General features: G+C 51.0%; 1 protein-coding gene across 1 annotated transcript; it reads left to right on the top strand.

Moving 5' to 3' along the window:
* Window positions 1–667: 667 nt before the first annotated feature.
* On the top strand, window positions 668–6,016 carry GINS3 (GINS complex subunit 3). The gene is made up of 3 exons (XM_041458834.1): window positions 668–898; window positions 1,450–1,683; window positions 4,156–6,016. The coding sequence occupies exons 1-3, from the start codon at window positions 725–727 to the stop codon at window positions 4,384–4,386; spliced, it is 639 nt and encodes a 212-aa protein (XP_041314768.1). The 5' UTR covers window positions 668–724; the 3' UTR covers window positions 4,387–6,016.
* Window positions 6,017–14,579: the final 8,563 nt, after the last annotated feature.

Genomic DNA, 14,579 nt, shown 5'->3' with positions numbered 1-14,579 from the left:
GCCAGCCACAGGGCCAGCATTGCCTTGGCTTCCCACAAACCGCGCGGGGTGCGGACGGCGGCGCTGGATCCTCAGGGAGACACCGCTGCCTTCGGAGCAGCGCTCTGAGGGCCGGGCCCTGCGCGGGGCTCAGGGCACAGGGCAGCCGTGCCCAGCCCGGCCTGCCGCTAGCAGAGAGCCCTGCAGTGCTCTGTGCAGGGACCGCAGAGCCCATCCTGCTCCAGCCCTGCCACGGCCAGGGACACCTGCCGCTATCCCGGCTGCTCCAAACCCGTCCGACCGGTCCTGGACACCCGCAGGGATGGAGCATCCACAGCGGCTCTGGGCAGGCTGTGCCAGGGCCTCGCCACCCGCACAGCGAGGAATTCCCCGCAAAACCAACCCCAGTGTGGGTCTGTCCTGATACAGCTCCGAGACTCCTCTTAACGCAAACGGGGGAGGTGCGGGGGGACGGACGGCACCGGCTGCGGAGCCCCGGCGGTGGGGCAGCCGCGGTGCCGATGCCTGTGCCGATCCCGATCCCGGTCCTGGTCCTGCTACCCGATTCCCAATCCCCGATCCCCAATTCCCAATGCCGATTCCAGTCCCGATCCCGACCCCCGATCCCCCATCCCGATCCCCCCTCAGCGGCGCCGGGCGCAGGCGGGCGCGGGGCGGGCCCGGCGCATGCGCGGTGCCGGTGGCGGGCGGTGCCTCACGGGCTGGCGGGAGCCGCGGCCCGGCCATGTCCGAGGCGTATTTCCCCGTGGGCCCCGGGCTGGGCATGGAGGAGAACTTCCTCTCGCTGGACGATATCCTGATGTCGCAGGAGAAGCTGCCAGGGCGCGCCGAGAGCGCGCTGCCGCGCCTGGCCGTGTTGATGGGGCAGGGCGCCGGCAGCGCCGAGTCCGTCCCGGAGGTAACGGGGGAGGGACACGGGACTCGGGAGTGTCGCTCTCGGGAAGGGGACTCGGGACTCGGGAGTGTCGCTCTCGGGAGGGGACACGGGACACGGGAGTGTCGCTCTCGGGAGGGGACGGGGCGCGGGGGCTCTGCCCCGGGGCCGCCGCCTCGCCCGCCCCTCCTGTCGCGCCTCCCAGGCCCGGCCGCTCTCTCTCCGTGGTCACTGCAAGGATGCTCTCCGCTTCTTAACCTAAAGTTATTTTTGCTTTTTTAATATACGCGTTGCCTGTTTGTTGTTTTTCCTTCTCCTTTTTCTCTTGCTGTTTCATCAGCTGACAGTTCTTAAACCGTAGAGCATCAACAGAAAGTCCACTTTCTGAGTCTTGGGGTAATAAGGCCTCTAAAGTGTGTCTGGTTTATGCTACAGTCACAAAAGACTATTCTGAAAACAAAACTGACTTTTTTTAATGCTGGATCTTCATTAATAAAGTTCACTTTGTGTCTTTGGGGCTGCTTCAGGTGTACTTTAATGGCAAGGATAACTTTTGGCTTCTCTGGTTCCTCCAGGGATCAAAGCTGGAAATCCCCCTGTGGCTTGCTAAAGGGCTGCATGACAGCAAAAGGAGAATCATCTCTGTGGAACTGCCAAAGATTTACAAGGAAGCCTGGAGGACGGTGTTCAGTGCTGATGCCAATGTGGTTGATCTGCATAAAATGGGGCCCTACTATTATGGATTTGGCTCACAGCTCCTGAATTTTGAGAATCCAGAGAATCCTGAGATAGCTCAGACTATCCTGCAGGCAAGTATTGGAATCAGGTCTTGAAACTTAGATTTGCATTTTTCTGTCTTCATTTTGTTCCCAGCTGCTTAGCAGTCTTCAGGAAAAAATATCCTGGTTTAACCCAAATGACTTCTGGATTGAATATGGATGTCCCTCTTGGCAGCTGCACAGGCTGTGCTGGAAGCCTCCACTGTGCATCCAGGAGTGTAATATTAGCTTGGTGTTTCCATGCCGAGTATGTGAGTATGGTATTTCATAAAATCCTGTAAAAACAGGACTAGAGGAGATGTAGGATTATTTAACTATGCCTGTCTTTAAATCTTTCTAACGCTGAGACCTCACACTGCTCTGGGCAATCTCTTTCAGTACCTTGCCAGCCTCACCTTAGGAGGTTTGCTCCAATGTCTGAACCAAAGCTCCTTCAGAGCGATACAAGCTCTGTTCTGTTTGTTTCATATAAAGTAAATGCTGAGGACAAATTATTCTCTTCCTTCCTGCAGCAGTCCCAGTTCATTTGATGTTTCTCTGTGGGTCATGCTCCCTAACCTCTGACTGCCCTCACTGTGCACTGCTGGTGCCTCTGCAGTGGACCTGCACCCACCACGCCGTGCCCTGAACAGCAGTGCAGTCTCATGCTCAGGACTTGTGCTGCTGCAAACAAAAGGATGACTTTGTGAGTCTTGTGTGGCTGTGATGCTCTTGGCTCATCTTGGTGCAGCATCTGGTTTGTCACGATGCAGTCACACGGGTCTGTGTTTGGCTCGCAGTCCACAGTGAGATGGTACAGGTTGCATCTGTGAACAAATAATTTCCTGACTCTGTACTATTTCTGCCTTAATGTAAAACCTTCTGTTAGTCCTGGGTGATGACAGCCTATTGTTTTCACATCATCTTTCTAATTAGTCAGGATTGTTACTGGATTAAAGAGTTCTGCTCCTTGACATGCCTGTAGTCATCCCTTCTCCTGCATGTTGCGTGCTGATTTAGTAAGCACAGCTTCAATTCCTTTAGTAAGCTCATTAATTAACATCTCAAGCAGTAGCTGGTTCCACAGAGAGCCCAGTGGAACTCCACTCAGTGTTCTTCCCTCCTGACAGGAGCTGTGGCTGATGGCTGTCTCTCCTGACCGTCTTTGGGTGGTCTGGCTACATCTTCCAAGAGTGCCCCATGACAGATACCCCTCTGCTGCTCTCCCTGCCTGTGCAAGGCCTGGCACCCTGCCCTAGCAGGAAACAGGCTGGGCTCTGGGAATTTGTTCTTGGCAAGTCCATGATGCCTGTGATTCTTTTATTATCTTGCAGAAGTTTCTGTATTGCTTCTTTGTTCCAGTATGCTTCCAGGAATTGATGCTGATGGATTTATAATTCCCTGGCCCTTCCCTTCTCCCCCTCCATCACTCCTTTCTCTTTTAAAAGATAGATGTCATCTTTGTCTGTTTCCGGACTTCAGTCTTCTTGAGCTTTTAAACATAACCACTAACAGCTCTGAGATCTCTTTAGCCAGGTCTCTAAGTGGACTGGGATGATTTTTATTGCATTTTTTTTCCTTTCTCTGTGCTTTACATTAAGGCTGATGCAGAGAGGCTTTAAAGTGCTGCTGCTTTCTTGGAGCTGTCCATTGAACGTGTGCTTTGTGCATTCAGGAGGTGCCCATGCCTTTCCTTGTCTTTTCTTTTGCTGCTAATGGACGTCTTAGCGAAAAAAGCCACAGTAGAATTCATTAGTTATTGACAGAAAAATCAAAGCATGCCAGGTTTGATTTCTCTTTCTGAAAGCAAACAAGGGGGGAGTTGTGCTGAGTTACAAACCTGTAAGTTTATCTTTATTTAACCTATTACTTTATCCTATAAGTCCTGGCAATTTTAAAATCAACTTCTGAAATAACAAAGCACAGTTTTCCAAGAGTTCTGACCCTTATTTTTCCAGTTCCCAAAAGCAAAGATAGGAAAATAAAATGCCTTAAATATGTCTTGTTTCTTAGCTTTTCAAAATACTATTTATAAGTTGCAGATTGGTTTGGTTTTTCACCTTTTTCATGTTTAGGTGCTTTTCTAGCATACTGAATGCTTTTCAGCAGCAGTTTGGCTTAACTTCAGGACATTCACAACTTGCAGCTTGTACGTTCCTGCAGCAGCTGCTGTGGCATGAGATTCATCCCTCCTGCTCTAAAGCAATGATTGCTTGAGAAGTGAGAATAGATCATAATTGTGTTGTATCCTGTGGTCTCCTCAAGCCTGTTGTGAGGAAGCAGCCAAAATCCAATTCTGTGTTTGCTTCCCTTGCGCTATCAGGTATTTGATGTCCCAGCTCAGGCATGAAGTGCTTTTGTCTCTGTAGCCAATCTTATACAAGTGCTGTGCTGGTTGCAGACCCTTGGCTTGTTATGAACAGGAGCCTAAACCTTTGGCTTTTCCATTTTGAAAGCTCAGGCCTCCAGGTGTGAGCTGTTGGCTCTGTGTTTGCTGTCAGTGACTCTGTTTGTTCCCCTCAGACGTTCATTGCCCGTTTCCGCCGCATCATGGACTCCTCTCAGAACGCCTACAACGAGGACACGTCTGCGCTGGTGGCACGGCTGGATGAGCTGGAAAGGGCTCTCTTTCAAGTGGGCCAGAAAGGGCTGAATGACTTCCAGTGCTGGGAAAAGGGACAGGCTTCTCAAATCACAGCTTCCAGCCTGGTGCAGAACTATGGGAAAAGAAAGCTCACAGAAGTGGATGGTTAAAAGTCTGAAGAACATGAAGTTACAGTGGGGAATACAGATGTACAGCCTGCTGTAGAAGAGAAAAATCAATCAATTCAGGGAAGGACAGGCTCCCTGTCCATTAATGGGCATTCTTCTCTGTAGCAGCTTTGGATAAAACTAATGAAAATTTTAAAGGCAGAGGGCAAGGGTATAAAAACTAGATGACACCACTGAACAGCCTTACAGCTTACTCATAGCACTCCTGAGGAGTTGCAGCTAAAGTGTTTGCTAGGTGGCTGAAAGGCTATGAGAGGATTTTCTAAAAGGGTAATAAATACTAATTATTGCTGCAAATTGATATTTACAATACCAGATCTGGACAGAAATGTAATTTATGTATTTCATCTTGTCCTTCCCATCCCTCCTGTTGATTATTTGAACAGCTGTTTCCATATTCCCTGTTCTTTAGAGAGCCCAGTGATGTGGAAAAATGTGATACAGCATTATTTTTTTTATGTTTTTTCATTCCTTATACACTGAGGTGGAACAGGTGCTCCTTGTGAGGCAGGAATGTTTTTCTTTGCTGACTCCTGTACACAGTAGCAGTGCCCTGGAGAGAAATACCTCCTCAAACCCACACAGCAAGTGGCTGCACAGGTCTCGTGCTGCCTTATCCTCTCTCTCCCTTTTTGGCCCTTGTGACCTTGGTGCTGTGCAGTAAAGAGTGTTCTTGTTTGATGCCTGTGGCTTTTGTGCTGGGTTTGTCCCTGTGATGGGTGTTCTACAGAAGAGGAAGCAGAAGACAGCAAAGAGTAAAGTCTGGACCAGATCAAAAGCAGAAGCGTCAATGGAAACTCTGCCCCATTATCAACCTTTGAGATACTTGTTCCTCCATGAAAAATTAGTCTCATTTCTAAATTTGGTTAGTAGAAGGGACAGAGCAAATGAACTGAGTTTCCTTCTGATCCATCGAAATAAATCTAGGAGTATGATCCTGGTAAATGTCATCTTTGCCAGTAGGAGTGACTGGATTTGGGACTTGCTAAACAGCACAGTGATTATCATGCCGTGTGGATGCCCTTAAACCTAGATCATCTCAAGTCCCATTGGACTGGAGACAGGAGATGTGGTTATCTCTGTAGGGCTTAGTTCCTGCAGTCATCAGGATGGTTGTCCTTTGGGAGCAGCATTAGACACCTTACAGGTGCTTCTGTGCCTCTGGGAGAAGAACCTAAGCAGAGGAGCTGGATTCTGGTGCTGCTGAGCACTACCACTTCTGTGGGAAGTTCATTTCACTTCCCTGGGAGGTGACAGCAAGATCCAAGTGTCAGAGGAGCTGTTACTGGACTTGCAGATACACCTGGATGTTGGATGCTTCAACAAGACCTCGAGCACAAAGGGCATTCCTTGGCCAGAGATGTTGAAGCTCAGCCTGTGGAAGTGGTAGAGGGGGACAGTGTTGTGCCTTCACAACTATCTCAGTGCCTCCCCCTCCTGCCCAGGGCCAGCTGCCCTGCCACAGGAGACTAGCTGGAAGCTTGCCTGACAAAGTATTTGAAGTATGTGCAGGATGAAATGCTCCTGCACTTAATGACTTAATGGCACATAATGGCTTATGCATTTGGCAGTTGTCCATTTCTGGATTTTTATCTTGAATAAATGTTTTGTAAGGCAATGCTCGTAATGTGAAAAGTCTGTTGTTAATTGCGCCGCAGCAGAAAAATCAAATGGGCAAGTCCAGGTCTCTGTACAAGAGTGGCCATGGTACATAATCCCTCTGCTCTTACAGATAATGTGGTCAGGAGCTAACTTGTGCCAGTGTAGAAATTGTTCCTATCTGACTTAGCCAGGTGGGTCTGGCAGCTTGTACAGGTTGTGGCAGACACCCTGCCAGCCAATCAATAAGCTATTGCTTTAATGAATTGCATTTTTAGGAACATAAGATGGGTAGAGATGACTCCGTGTTACCTCAGCTTTGTTGTAGTGCTGGTGGGAGGTGGGAATTGGCTGTCTCTATCCAGATCCTGCTGCTCCAGGCACTGTGGCAAACACTTTGTGTACCATGGCAGAGCTGTGATCAGTGCTGCAAGGGGAGCAAGTTGAAGTCCATCTGTGACAAGAAGCATCTTTCAATTGGAAATATTATTTTACTGAGATGTTGGCTTTGGGATGTAGCTGGTTTAAAACCAGAATCACGAGTTCCATCAGTTTCTGGACTGGTTTTGGTGACTGTCCAAGCTAATTTTCCTGCATTTGTAAGAACATTTTTCTTCTCTACTGCTGAATGCAAAATCCAAGCAGAAGGTTGCTCACTTGCCAACATTTTGTGCAACAGCCTTCAGAGTCAGGAGAAAAAAAATACCTGAAGTAGTCTTCAATGTCACTGGCTTTCTGTAAGAAGGCAATGCCACTTCTAGTAACCATGAGTTAAGGATCCTTAAAAATCGGATCCTGTAATTTTAAATTACAGTATTGCTTAGGTTTTTTTCTGTCCAGAAGAGTGCTCTTTACTTTTTGTGAACACAGCTGTCCTTTTCCATGGCACTGCAGCAAGTTTTAAGTTAGAAGAGTTTGAACTTGTGTGTTTTCAGAATGGTACAGTAAATCTTCATTACAGAACTACCTGGGAAAGGTCTGAAAAGGACTGTTAAGTTTTATTTCTCTCATGTCCTTCAGCTTTTAAATTGAAGGACTGCTGATATTTATGACAAATCAGTCCACAGACACATTTTACAGTATTGCCACAAATGTTTTCATTGCAATCAAGTGAAAAAACAGGCAAAATTTGAGCAGCAACCAGGATGAGCAGCAACAAGAAGTGTTCTGGGAACTGACATACTGTAACACCAGGTATTATTTTAATGAGACACACAGTGGCACCTGGCTGAGTTAGGAGCACAAGCTGTTCTGATCTTCAACCAGTGATTTTCTACCCTTTTTTGGGTAACCAGCTACAATACAAGCTTCGTTCAAAATTTTAATTGAAATCTGGATTTGGTAGCTTGTCCTAGATTAGAGCATACATGAGGAGTGGCTGTCATGGTTGGCAATGAAAATGAAGGGTTACTGACTGCTGCTGCAGGAGGGAAGTGGTGAGAAAGCTGTGGAATCCAAAACCCTTCTGCCAGGGAGAAATTTGCCACCCCACAGGTCCTGACCACGGTGGTAAAAAAGAACCCAGAGGGGGCTTGAGACAAGGAGTGAAAACAAGAAGAAAGAGGAGACAGTGAGCTTCCACCTCCCCTGGGCACACTGAGGCTGCTTGATGGGCTTTGTTTCCCAGTGGAAATTGCTCTGGGGAGCCTCTTCCCTGAGGGCTGGCCAGGCTCTGCTGCACAGGGGCCAGGCTTGCTCGAGTCCCCAGAGCCAGCTCCTTGCTCTGCTCTGGGGAGCAGGACAGCACCAAGAGCACTGTGCTGTTTGCCAGAACACTCCTCAGCTGGTGTGGAAAATTACAAGGGGCACAGCCCCAAAAAGCCAAGGCATTTGTTCTGGTTTTCCAAACACTTCATTAATGTCATTGACAATACCAGCAGGTTCCTCAGATTAGCGTGCTTCTATTTTTGAAGAGTTATTCCTCGTGGCAGGCTGCCAGGCAGTGCCAGAGCCTCAGTATCCTTTCTATCAGGATTGGCAGGGCACACTGGTCCATTGCCTTTCATTAGCCTTTGTGAGGATTTACAGCTGCAGCTCTTTGCAGTGCTCCCCCACACCTTGGGGAAAATGCACCTTCTTTGGGATTCCCAGCTGGACCTGTGCAAGGCAGAAATCTCCTCTGTTGTAGGAAAAAAGCCACTTATCTGCTGGTGGGTCGAGGCAAGGCACAGGCAGCAGATGGGCTGAGCAGGGTTTGGAGGGTGAGGAGCATGGAGGGACACAGAATAAGGAATCCCAGTTTCCCTGCAGATGAGCTTGAGAAACTGCAACCCTAAAGACAGTCCCAAACTTACCCTCCTTGGATTTCTGTGTCTGGAAGTGGGCAGTGGTAAGGAGATGTCTCCTGAGGTCAAAATGGTGCTGTTCCCTTTTTGTGATGCTGTGATACAAAAAAAAAAGATGGCAGAAATCAAATGGAGGTTGAAAACTGGACTCAGCTTGTGTGGCTTGTAGGACAGGGTTTGTCCCTTGCTTTCCCGTTGGTCCCTGGAGGGCCCCGGGTTCTCCCCAGGGAAAGCAGAGGAGGATTGTGACAAACCCTCGCAAACCCTTGCTGAACATAAAAGACAATTTCCCCCTGAATTCAGACCAGGAAGCTGCCAAATGCTTAGGTTGTAGTGTGGTGATTTTTCTCCTCAGGCATTAGAGCAGAAGTGGAGTGAGGAGGTGGCTGTGGGACTTGGCAGCGATGCACACGGGAGGAAGCAGTGAAGCAGATGCAGTAATCAGAGTACAATCAGAGCAGCCATCACACGTGTTATTTCTCTTGCTGTGGGACCATCCTGGGTAGGGTGGGTGTATCTTTACAGACAGCCTCCTCTCACAGCAAGGATTTAAGGTGAGATTCTTCCCTTCACCTCACAAATACAAGATTTGCAGGTTTTTGGCTGTTTAGTTGACATCCTGCAGCCCCTTTCCTAAGTGCTCTTTGTGTCCATGGGTGGCTGAATGGCCATTTCTCTGCTGGGGTGAGGGAACAAGCCACACACAGGCCCTGGGCAGGTAACAAACCAACTGCGGGAGTCACACCCCTTGCAAAGGCTTCCAGAGAAAAGTCCTCCCTCTCCTCAGCTGTGCTGGTGGAGACCCAAGGAGTGCTGATGGAGTGGAGCCAAGCCTCCTGGGCAGGGCTGTACTCTGTACTCATGTACTACTGCCCTGTGCATTTGGGTTACTCCAAGTTTGCACCAAATCAGCAGGGTTTATTGCAGCCATGGTGGATTTACTGAGCTCTGCCTGGAGGCTGAGCTGTTATTTTTCCTTTCAGTTTGGGCTCTCAGGTGCACAAATGCAGCTCTGGCTGCCCGGCTGAGTCTGTCCCTGCTGATGCAGGCAGAATGGGGTGAACAGACCACGGCCTCCCTGGATGGCCAGGCTCTGTTCACCCAGCACTGCTCTGGATTCACACAGCATCCTCCAAGAGAGCCCTCTCCGGACAGGCAGTGACATTTAACTGAGTGGTCCCACCCCCATCATCCTCTGGAGCTCTGCTGCGTCCTGGCTGCACCCAGCACCCTGGGGCTTCAGCTGAGTCAACAGGGCAGGAAAAAGGCTCTAGGAAAAGAAAATCACTGCAAATCAGGCCTTGGGAACAGCATCTGCTTTATGGCAGAGACCGATTTAATCTCTTTAGCAATCGCCTCAATTGTAGAATCAGCAGGATGCTAATTAATTGAGAGGTGCTCAGTGACAACCATTGAGATCCCTCCTGGCTTTAAGTGGAAGCCTTTTGGGTTTGGCATTTGTGCTGGCTGCTCTCCTAGCAAGAGGGTCTGCCCTGGGGCTAAAGCCCTGTGTGGGGTGTCTGACACCAGTCACCTCGGGCTGCCTGTCCCTCTCTGCTGGCTGTGCCGGGGCTGGGGTGCACACACACCCCGGAGATGAAGCCACGGCTGTGGGAAGCACTGCCCTGGCCTCCCACTCCTGGCTCTTGGCCCAGGGAGCCAGCAGAGAGGGGTGGCTGCAATCCATGAAATACCTCACCCTGCCTCCCTCTGGCCCTTCCAGCCTGGAGCCAGCCCCTCACCTCCACCCTGAAAGCCCACAAGCCGATTAAGCCCAGCATGTTAATTGGCTGCGACAGCTCATTTTGTTATCTTGCACTTTGTTATTGATGGGGTGCGTGTGACTGGATTGGCAGGGAAGGTCAGTGCCAGGATGGGCCAGAGCCCCTTGTTTGGTGCACCCCAGCACGTGGCAGGGGGCTCCAGGAGCCCTGCCAGGATCAGCTGCAGAGCAGCAGCCACATCAGGGGGCATTTAACCCTGGGATGTGCAACATCCTGACTCAGGAGCTCATGGAGACCCCAAGAGAAGAGGGTTTGGGTGGGTTTTTGGCACCCACTGGTGCAAACCACTCTTTCCAGGGCTGGGTGATACAAAGATTGGATTTAAAGCCCCTGAGGTGGGAAGATGCACAGGCCAGGGCAGCACCTGGTATCCAGCTCTCTCCAAGCCAGTTTGGGGACTTCATCTTGGTTTTGTCTTAGGCTTCTACAAGGGACAGGGCTAAGAAGGGAAGGAGAGGATGAGTGTGCAGGGAGCTGGAGAGCTGAGGGAGGGAGGTTTGTGGTTGTCCAGTGGGCCAAGAGTTGTGGGAGGAAGAGATGAAGGCCTGCCTCAGGAAGTGAGAGAGGTTGGTGTTTCACAGACAATGTGCTGTCCTGGGACAGCAGTGACACACCTTTGGCCAGCCCTCTGCCCCTCTCCCAGCATGTGCCAGGTCCATGCCCCAAATACAGCATAATAAGAGAATGCATTAGTGAGAAGTGGGGTGAAATCATTAGGATTGATGGACCAGAGCTAGAGGTATTGATCAGCTGAGGGCCAAGGAGAAGGTCAGGGGCAGAGCTGGTGGGGTGCAAGGCAAGGGGAGCTGGGTGTTGGGCTGCTCCTGTGAGGGCTTTCTTGACCATCAAGGAGGAGGGACTGCAGGTGGCTGCAGCTGGCAGGGACTGGGGAGATGTGGAAACTCTGAGAACAGAAGTTCAGTGTTCCAAATCCATCACCCTCCCCCTAAAGCATCACAGCAGCTTGCAGCTAGAGAGGTCAGCCCTTGGAAATGGCATTATTCCATCCTCCAAGGGAAGGCAAGAGTGGGCAACTTTGCTGTGTTGTGACAGGTGCTGTGCAGTTGAAAATGCTGATTAATGCTGCCTGTGAGAATGTGCCAGTCTCTGGCCTCTGAGGAGAGAGCCCCTGCTGTCTCTGCTCTGTCTCACGCCTATCAACCTGCTAAACACACACATGCCGTCACTCTGAGCACCAGGCTTGGCTCTGCTGACAGGTATTTATTTAAAGCCTGGCTTGGCTCTGGGAAGAGGCCGTGGCAGAAGCAGCACAGTGGGCCTGGGCAGTGCTGCTGCTGGCTCCTGTGGCTGGGGGAGGCAGGAGGGGATGGAGGGGCCTGCCCTGGAGACATGGACAGAATTCTCCCTTTGGAAGGGGTGTCTCCTGGTAGTGGGTGGCTCTCCAGGCCCACAAAGTGAATGCCTAAAGTGAGGTCATAGTTGAGAACTTCATTGCAGGGAAAAGGAGTTGAAGGCAGTTTTCATTGCACTGCTGCACACACCCTGCAGGCACAGTGCTCCAGGGCCAGGTACCTTCCTCCGGAAATCAACTTTACTCTGCTCTGCTTGGCCAACCAGTGCAGCTGATGGACCAGATCTTCAATCCCAGGCAGAGGTGCCTGTGCAGAGGCAGCTTTGGAAATGGCTGAGGGTAAAGTCCCCACGGCTGCTTTGTTCCTGGCCCCAGTGCAGCTGAGCCATGGGAATCTGTGATACATAGTTGCTGGTCTTTTTTTTTTTTTCCTTCTTTTTCTTTTTTTCCCCCTGGCTTTTAGACAAAATCATCCCATTGCCCTGAGGCAGTGGGGCTGTGAGCACTGTGAGGGGCAGGGCTCAGAGGAGCAGCCATCCTGCAGAACTGCTGGGCAGCTTGAGCAGCAAAACAGTGACAAACAGTGACAGCAAAACACTCAGGGTCTGAATGAACAGAGAAACTTGAATGGGGCCCAGCCCTGTTAGAGGGACATAGGAGAACATCTCGTTAGGGCAGAGCTCACAGCCAGGATGGAAAATTACTGGTAGCCCTGTGTTTGGAGGGCAGGAGGCAGCCGGGGGGGACGGGCAGCTCGCCAGCCCCAGCACATGCTTTGTGGGGCACACAGGGCACGGCTCTGCCCTGGGCCAGGTCACAGAGCCTCTGCTCCCGTCCTGGGCTCTGGGGCTGTGTTGCAGGGAGAGGATGCTGAGCTCCCTGCAGGATTTTACCTTCCCAGGCAGCTTCAGTGGAATGTGTGGTGTCAGGATGTGGAGCAGCAGGGCTGGGTCCTGCCTGTTCCTGTCCCTGTCCCTGCCCACAGCCTCGAGCTCACACACAGGGAATGCCACAGTGCAGCCCTGCCTTGTTCTGCAGTTCTGGGGACACCAACCCATCCTGACACCAATCTGGGACCTCTGGGCAAGGTTTGAGATGTCTCTTTTGGGGCACCTGAGATCTAATTGCCCTGCTGTCATTCTGGTTCTGATTATTTTGGAGCCAGCAAGTATGGACCTTCTGCTGCCCTGTGGATGTAAGGCTGGGGCAGATTGTGCCTGCCCTAGGGGTGGGATGTCCAGCCAAGGTGGGATGCAGGATGGGGCCCATCACCCACAGCTGGTACTCTAGTGCTGCTCAAGCCCAAGACACCTCTCACTATGGTCAAGGCTCCAGCATGTCATCCCATGCCCATGGAGCAGCTTTACCTGGAAGACACCCCTCCCTCAGCAGCAGCACATCCCCACAGCCACCAAAATCACACTCCCACTGCTTTGTGTGCACTGTTGGGTTCTGGGAAATGGCTCCTGAGCATTTTTGAAAATAGGTCTTTGGGATATGTCTCACCAACTGCTTATTCTTGTTTCTCCCTCTTTTGAATAGCTTGACTGAAACAACCCATCCAAGGTCCAGGGCTGAGCAAAGCAGAACCAGCAGCCACTGGCTCCAAACAATGTTTTTATTTAAGGGCAGGAATAAAAACATCACACTCACGCACAAATGAGGCTAAATTTAGCTGTGACTCCTCTGCACATCGTCACTGGATGCCTGTGCCTCGGGGTGGTACCCGATCCCCATAAACCCTTCAATACAGGCACATTGATCCTGCTGGTGCCTGCACAGCCAGCCTGGGCAGCCAGCACATCTGCCCCAGGCTGCTTCTCCTCCTGCCCCAAATCAGCCTGTGTGCAGCACAGGCTGCAGCCTGGAGCTGTGGACATGTGCCCTGCCCTGCCCTGCCTCAGGGCTTGGATTCAGACCTCTGCTTCCCAGCTGGTCACCTCTACATCCCTCTCTGCTGATGGCAGCTGTGTGCTCTGTCCACCACCAGCTGCCCACCACAGGAGGGGTCCTTGTGGCACTGCCAGCACTGGGTGCCACTGTGGGAAGGGTGGCCAAGGGGTGCAGAGCTGCCTGCGACAGGGTTAGGGGTCCCAGCTCACCTCTGCCAGGTCGAGATGGCACCATCACAATGGGAACTTTGGTCATGCTGGAGCATTTTTGTTGGGAGTTTTATGGTTTCTGCCTTTTTAATGAAATCTTTCCCGCTTTCTTCCAGAGACAGGAAAAATGAAAGGTCCCAGGGCCTCTAGTCCTGCCACCACCCTCTTGCCACCAATGGCGTCCATGGGTTCAGCAGTTCTGGCCCCCTCTGCCTCTCTACTTGAAGGTGTGACTGCTGAGGAGAAGATAAATCCCAAGCATGAAAAAGAATTTATTCCCATAGAAACCCCTGGCAACTGAAGGAAGAGGAGGAGGAGGAGATTTAAATGTGTGCAATATCAGGAAGATCAGAACCAACACTGTCTCATCTTTGACCAGTTCAGAGAAAACCCCTTGGCTGCTGGACTCACAGAAGAGGGGGAAAAACAGCACTGAAAGCAGGGAAGATCTGATCCCATTGAAGGGCTGGGTGAGGGGCTGGCTCCTACTTGAGGGATTTAAGAGTCCCTGAGCTCCCTGAGGGCTTTTCCTCTCTTTGAGGTGAAAAGGCGAATGCAGCCTGGATGCAGAACTCGTGGTGACTCAGCGGGAGAGGTTGAAATCAGCTGAAATTTGGTTGCCATCCAAAAAGCCTGGGACAAGCTGTTAAAATTGATGTACCAGGGATGAATGTCAGTATGAGCAGACATTTCTCCAGCCCCTCAGCAGCTGTTTGTAGGATGACTGCCTGTGGCTGCTCTCAAGGCACCCCCTGGCACAGCAGGCACAGGTGCCCTGAAGCAGAGGGGTCTGTTGGCTACTGTGGCTGGCTGAGGGGCAGTGAGGCTGAGCTCTGAGATACCTGATTCAACCCAGGTGATGAGGAACCAAGCCCATTGAGAGGAGGTGATGGGGTCCTCAGGAGCTCCCCATGTTTTGATAAGAGCCAGTTTTGGATGGTATGTCCTGTGCAGTTGCCTCGGGCACGATGGGAATGGAGGCTGTTACATCCCTAGCTATGGGGAAAAAAATCAGTTAAAGTGATATCACAGAAGTACAGAGGAAGGAATAGTGGCAGAATAGGCTTGTGTAGTGTGGAGAAAAGCAGGATTC

This window comes from Pyrgilauda ruficollis, unplaced genomic scaffold, assembly GCF_017590135.1.
Source record: "Pyrgilauda ruficollis isolate IOZ18807 unplaced genomic scaffold, ASM1759013v1 scaffold13, whole genome shotgun sequence".
NCBI lineage: Eukaryota > Metazoa > Chordata > Aves > Passeriformes > Passeridae > Pyrgilauda > Pyrgilauda ruficollis.
Note: the sequence above shows the minus strand (reverse complement) of the source record. Positions and strands in the feature narration are given on the sequence as shown.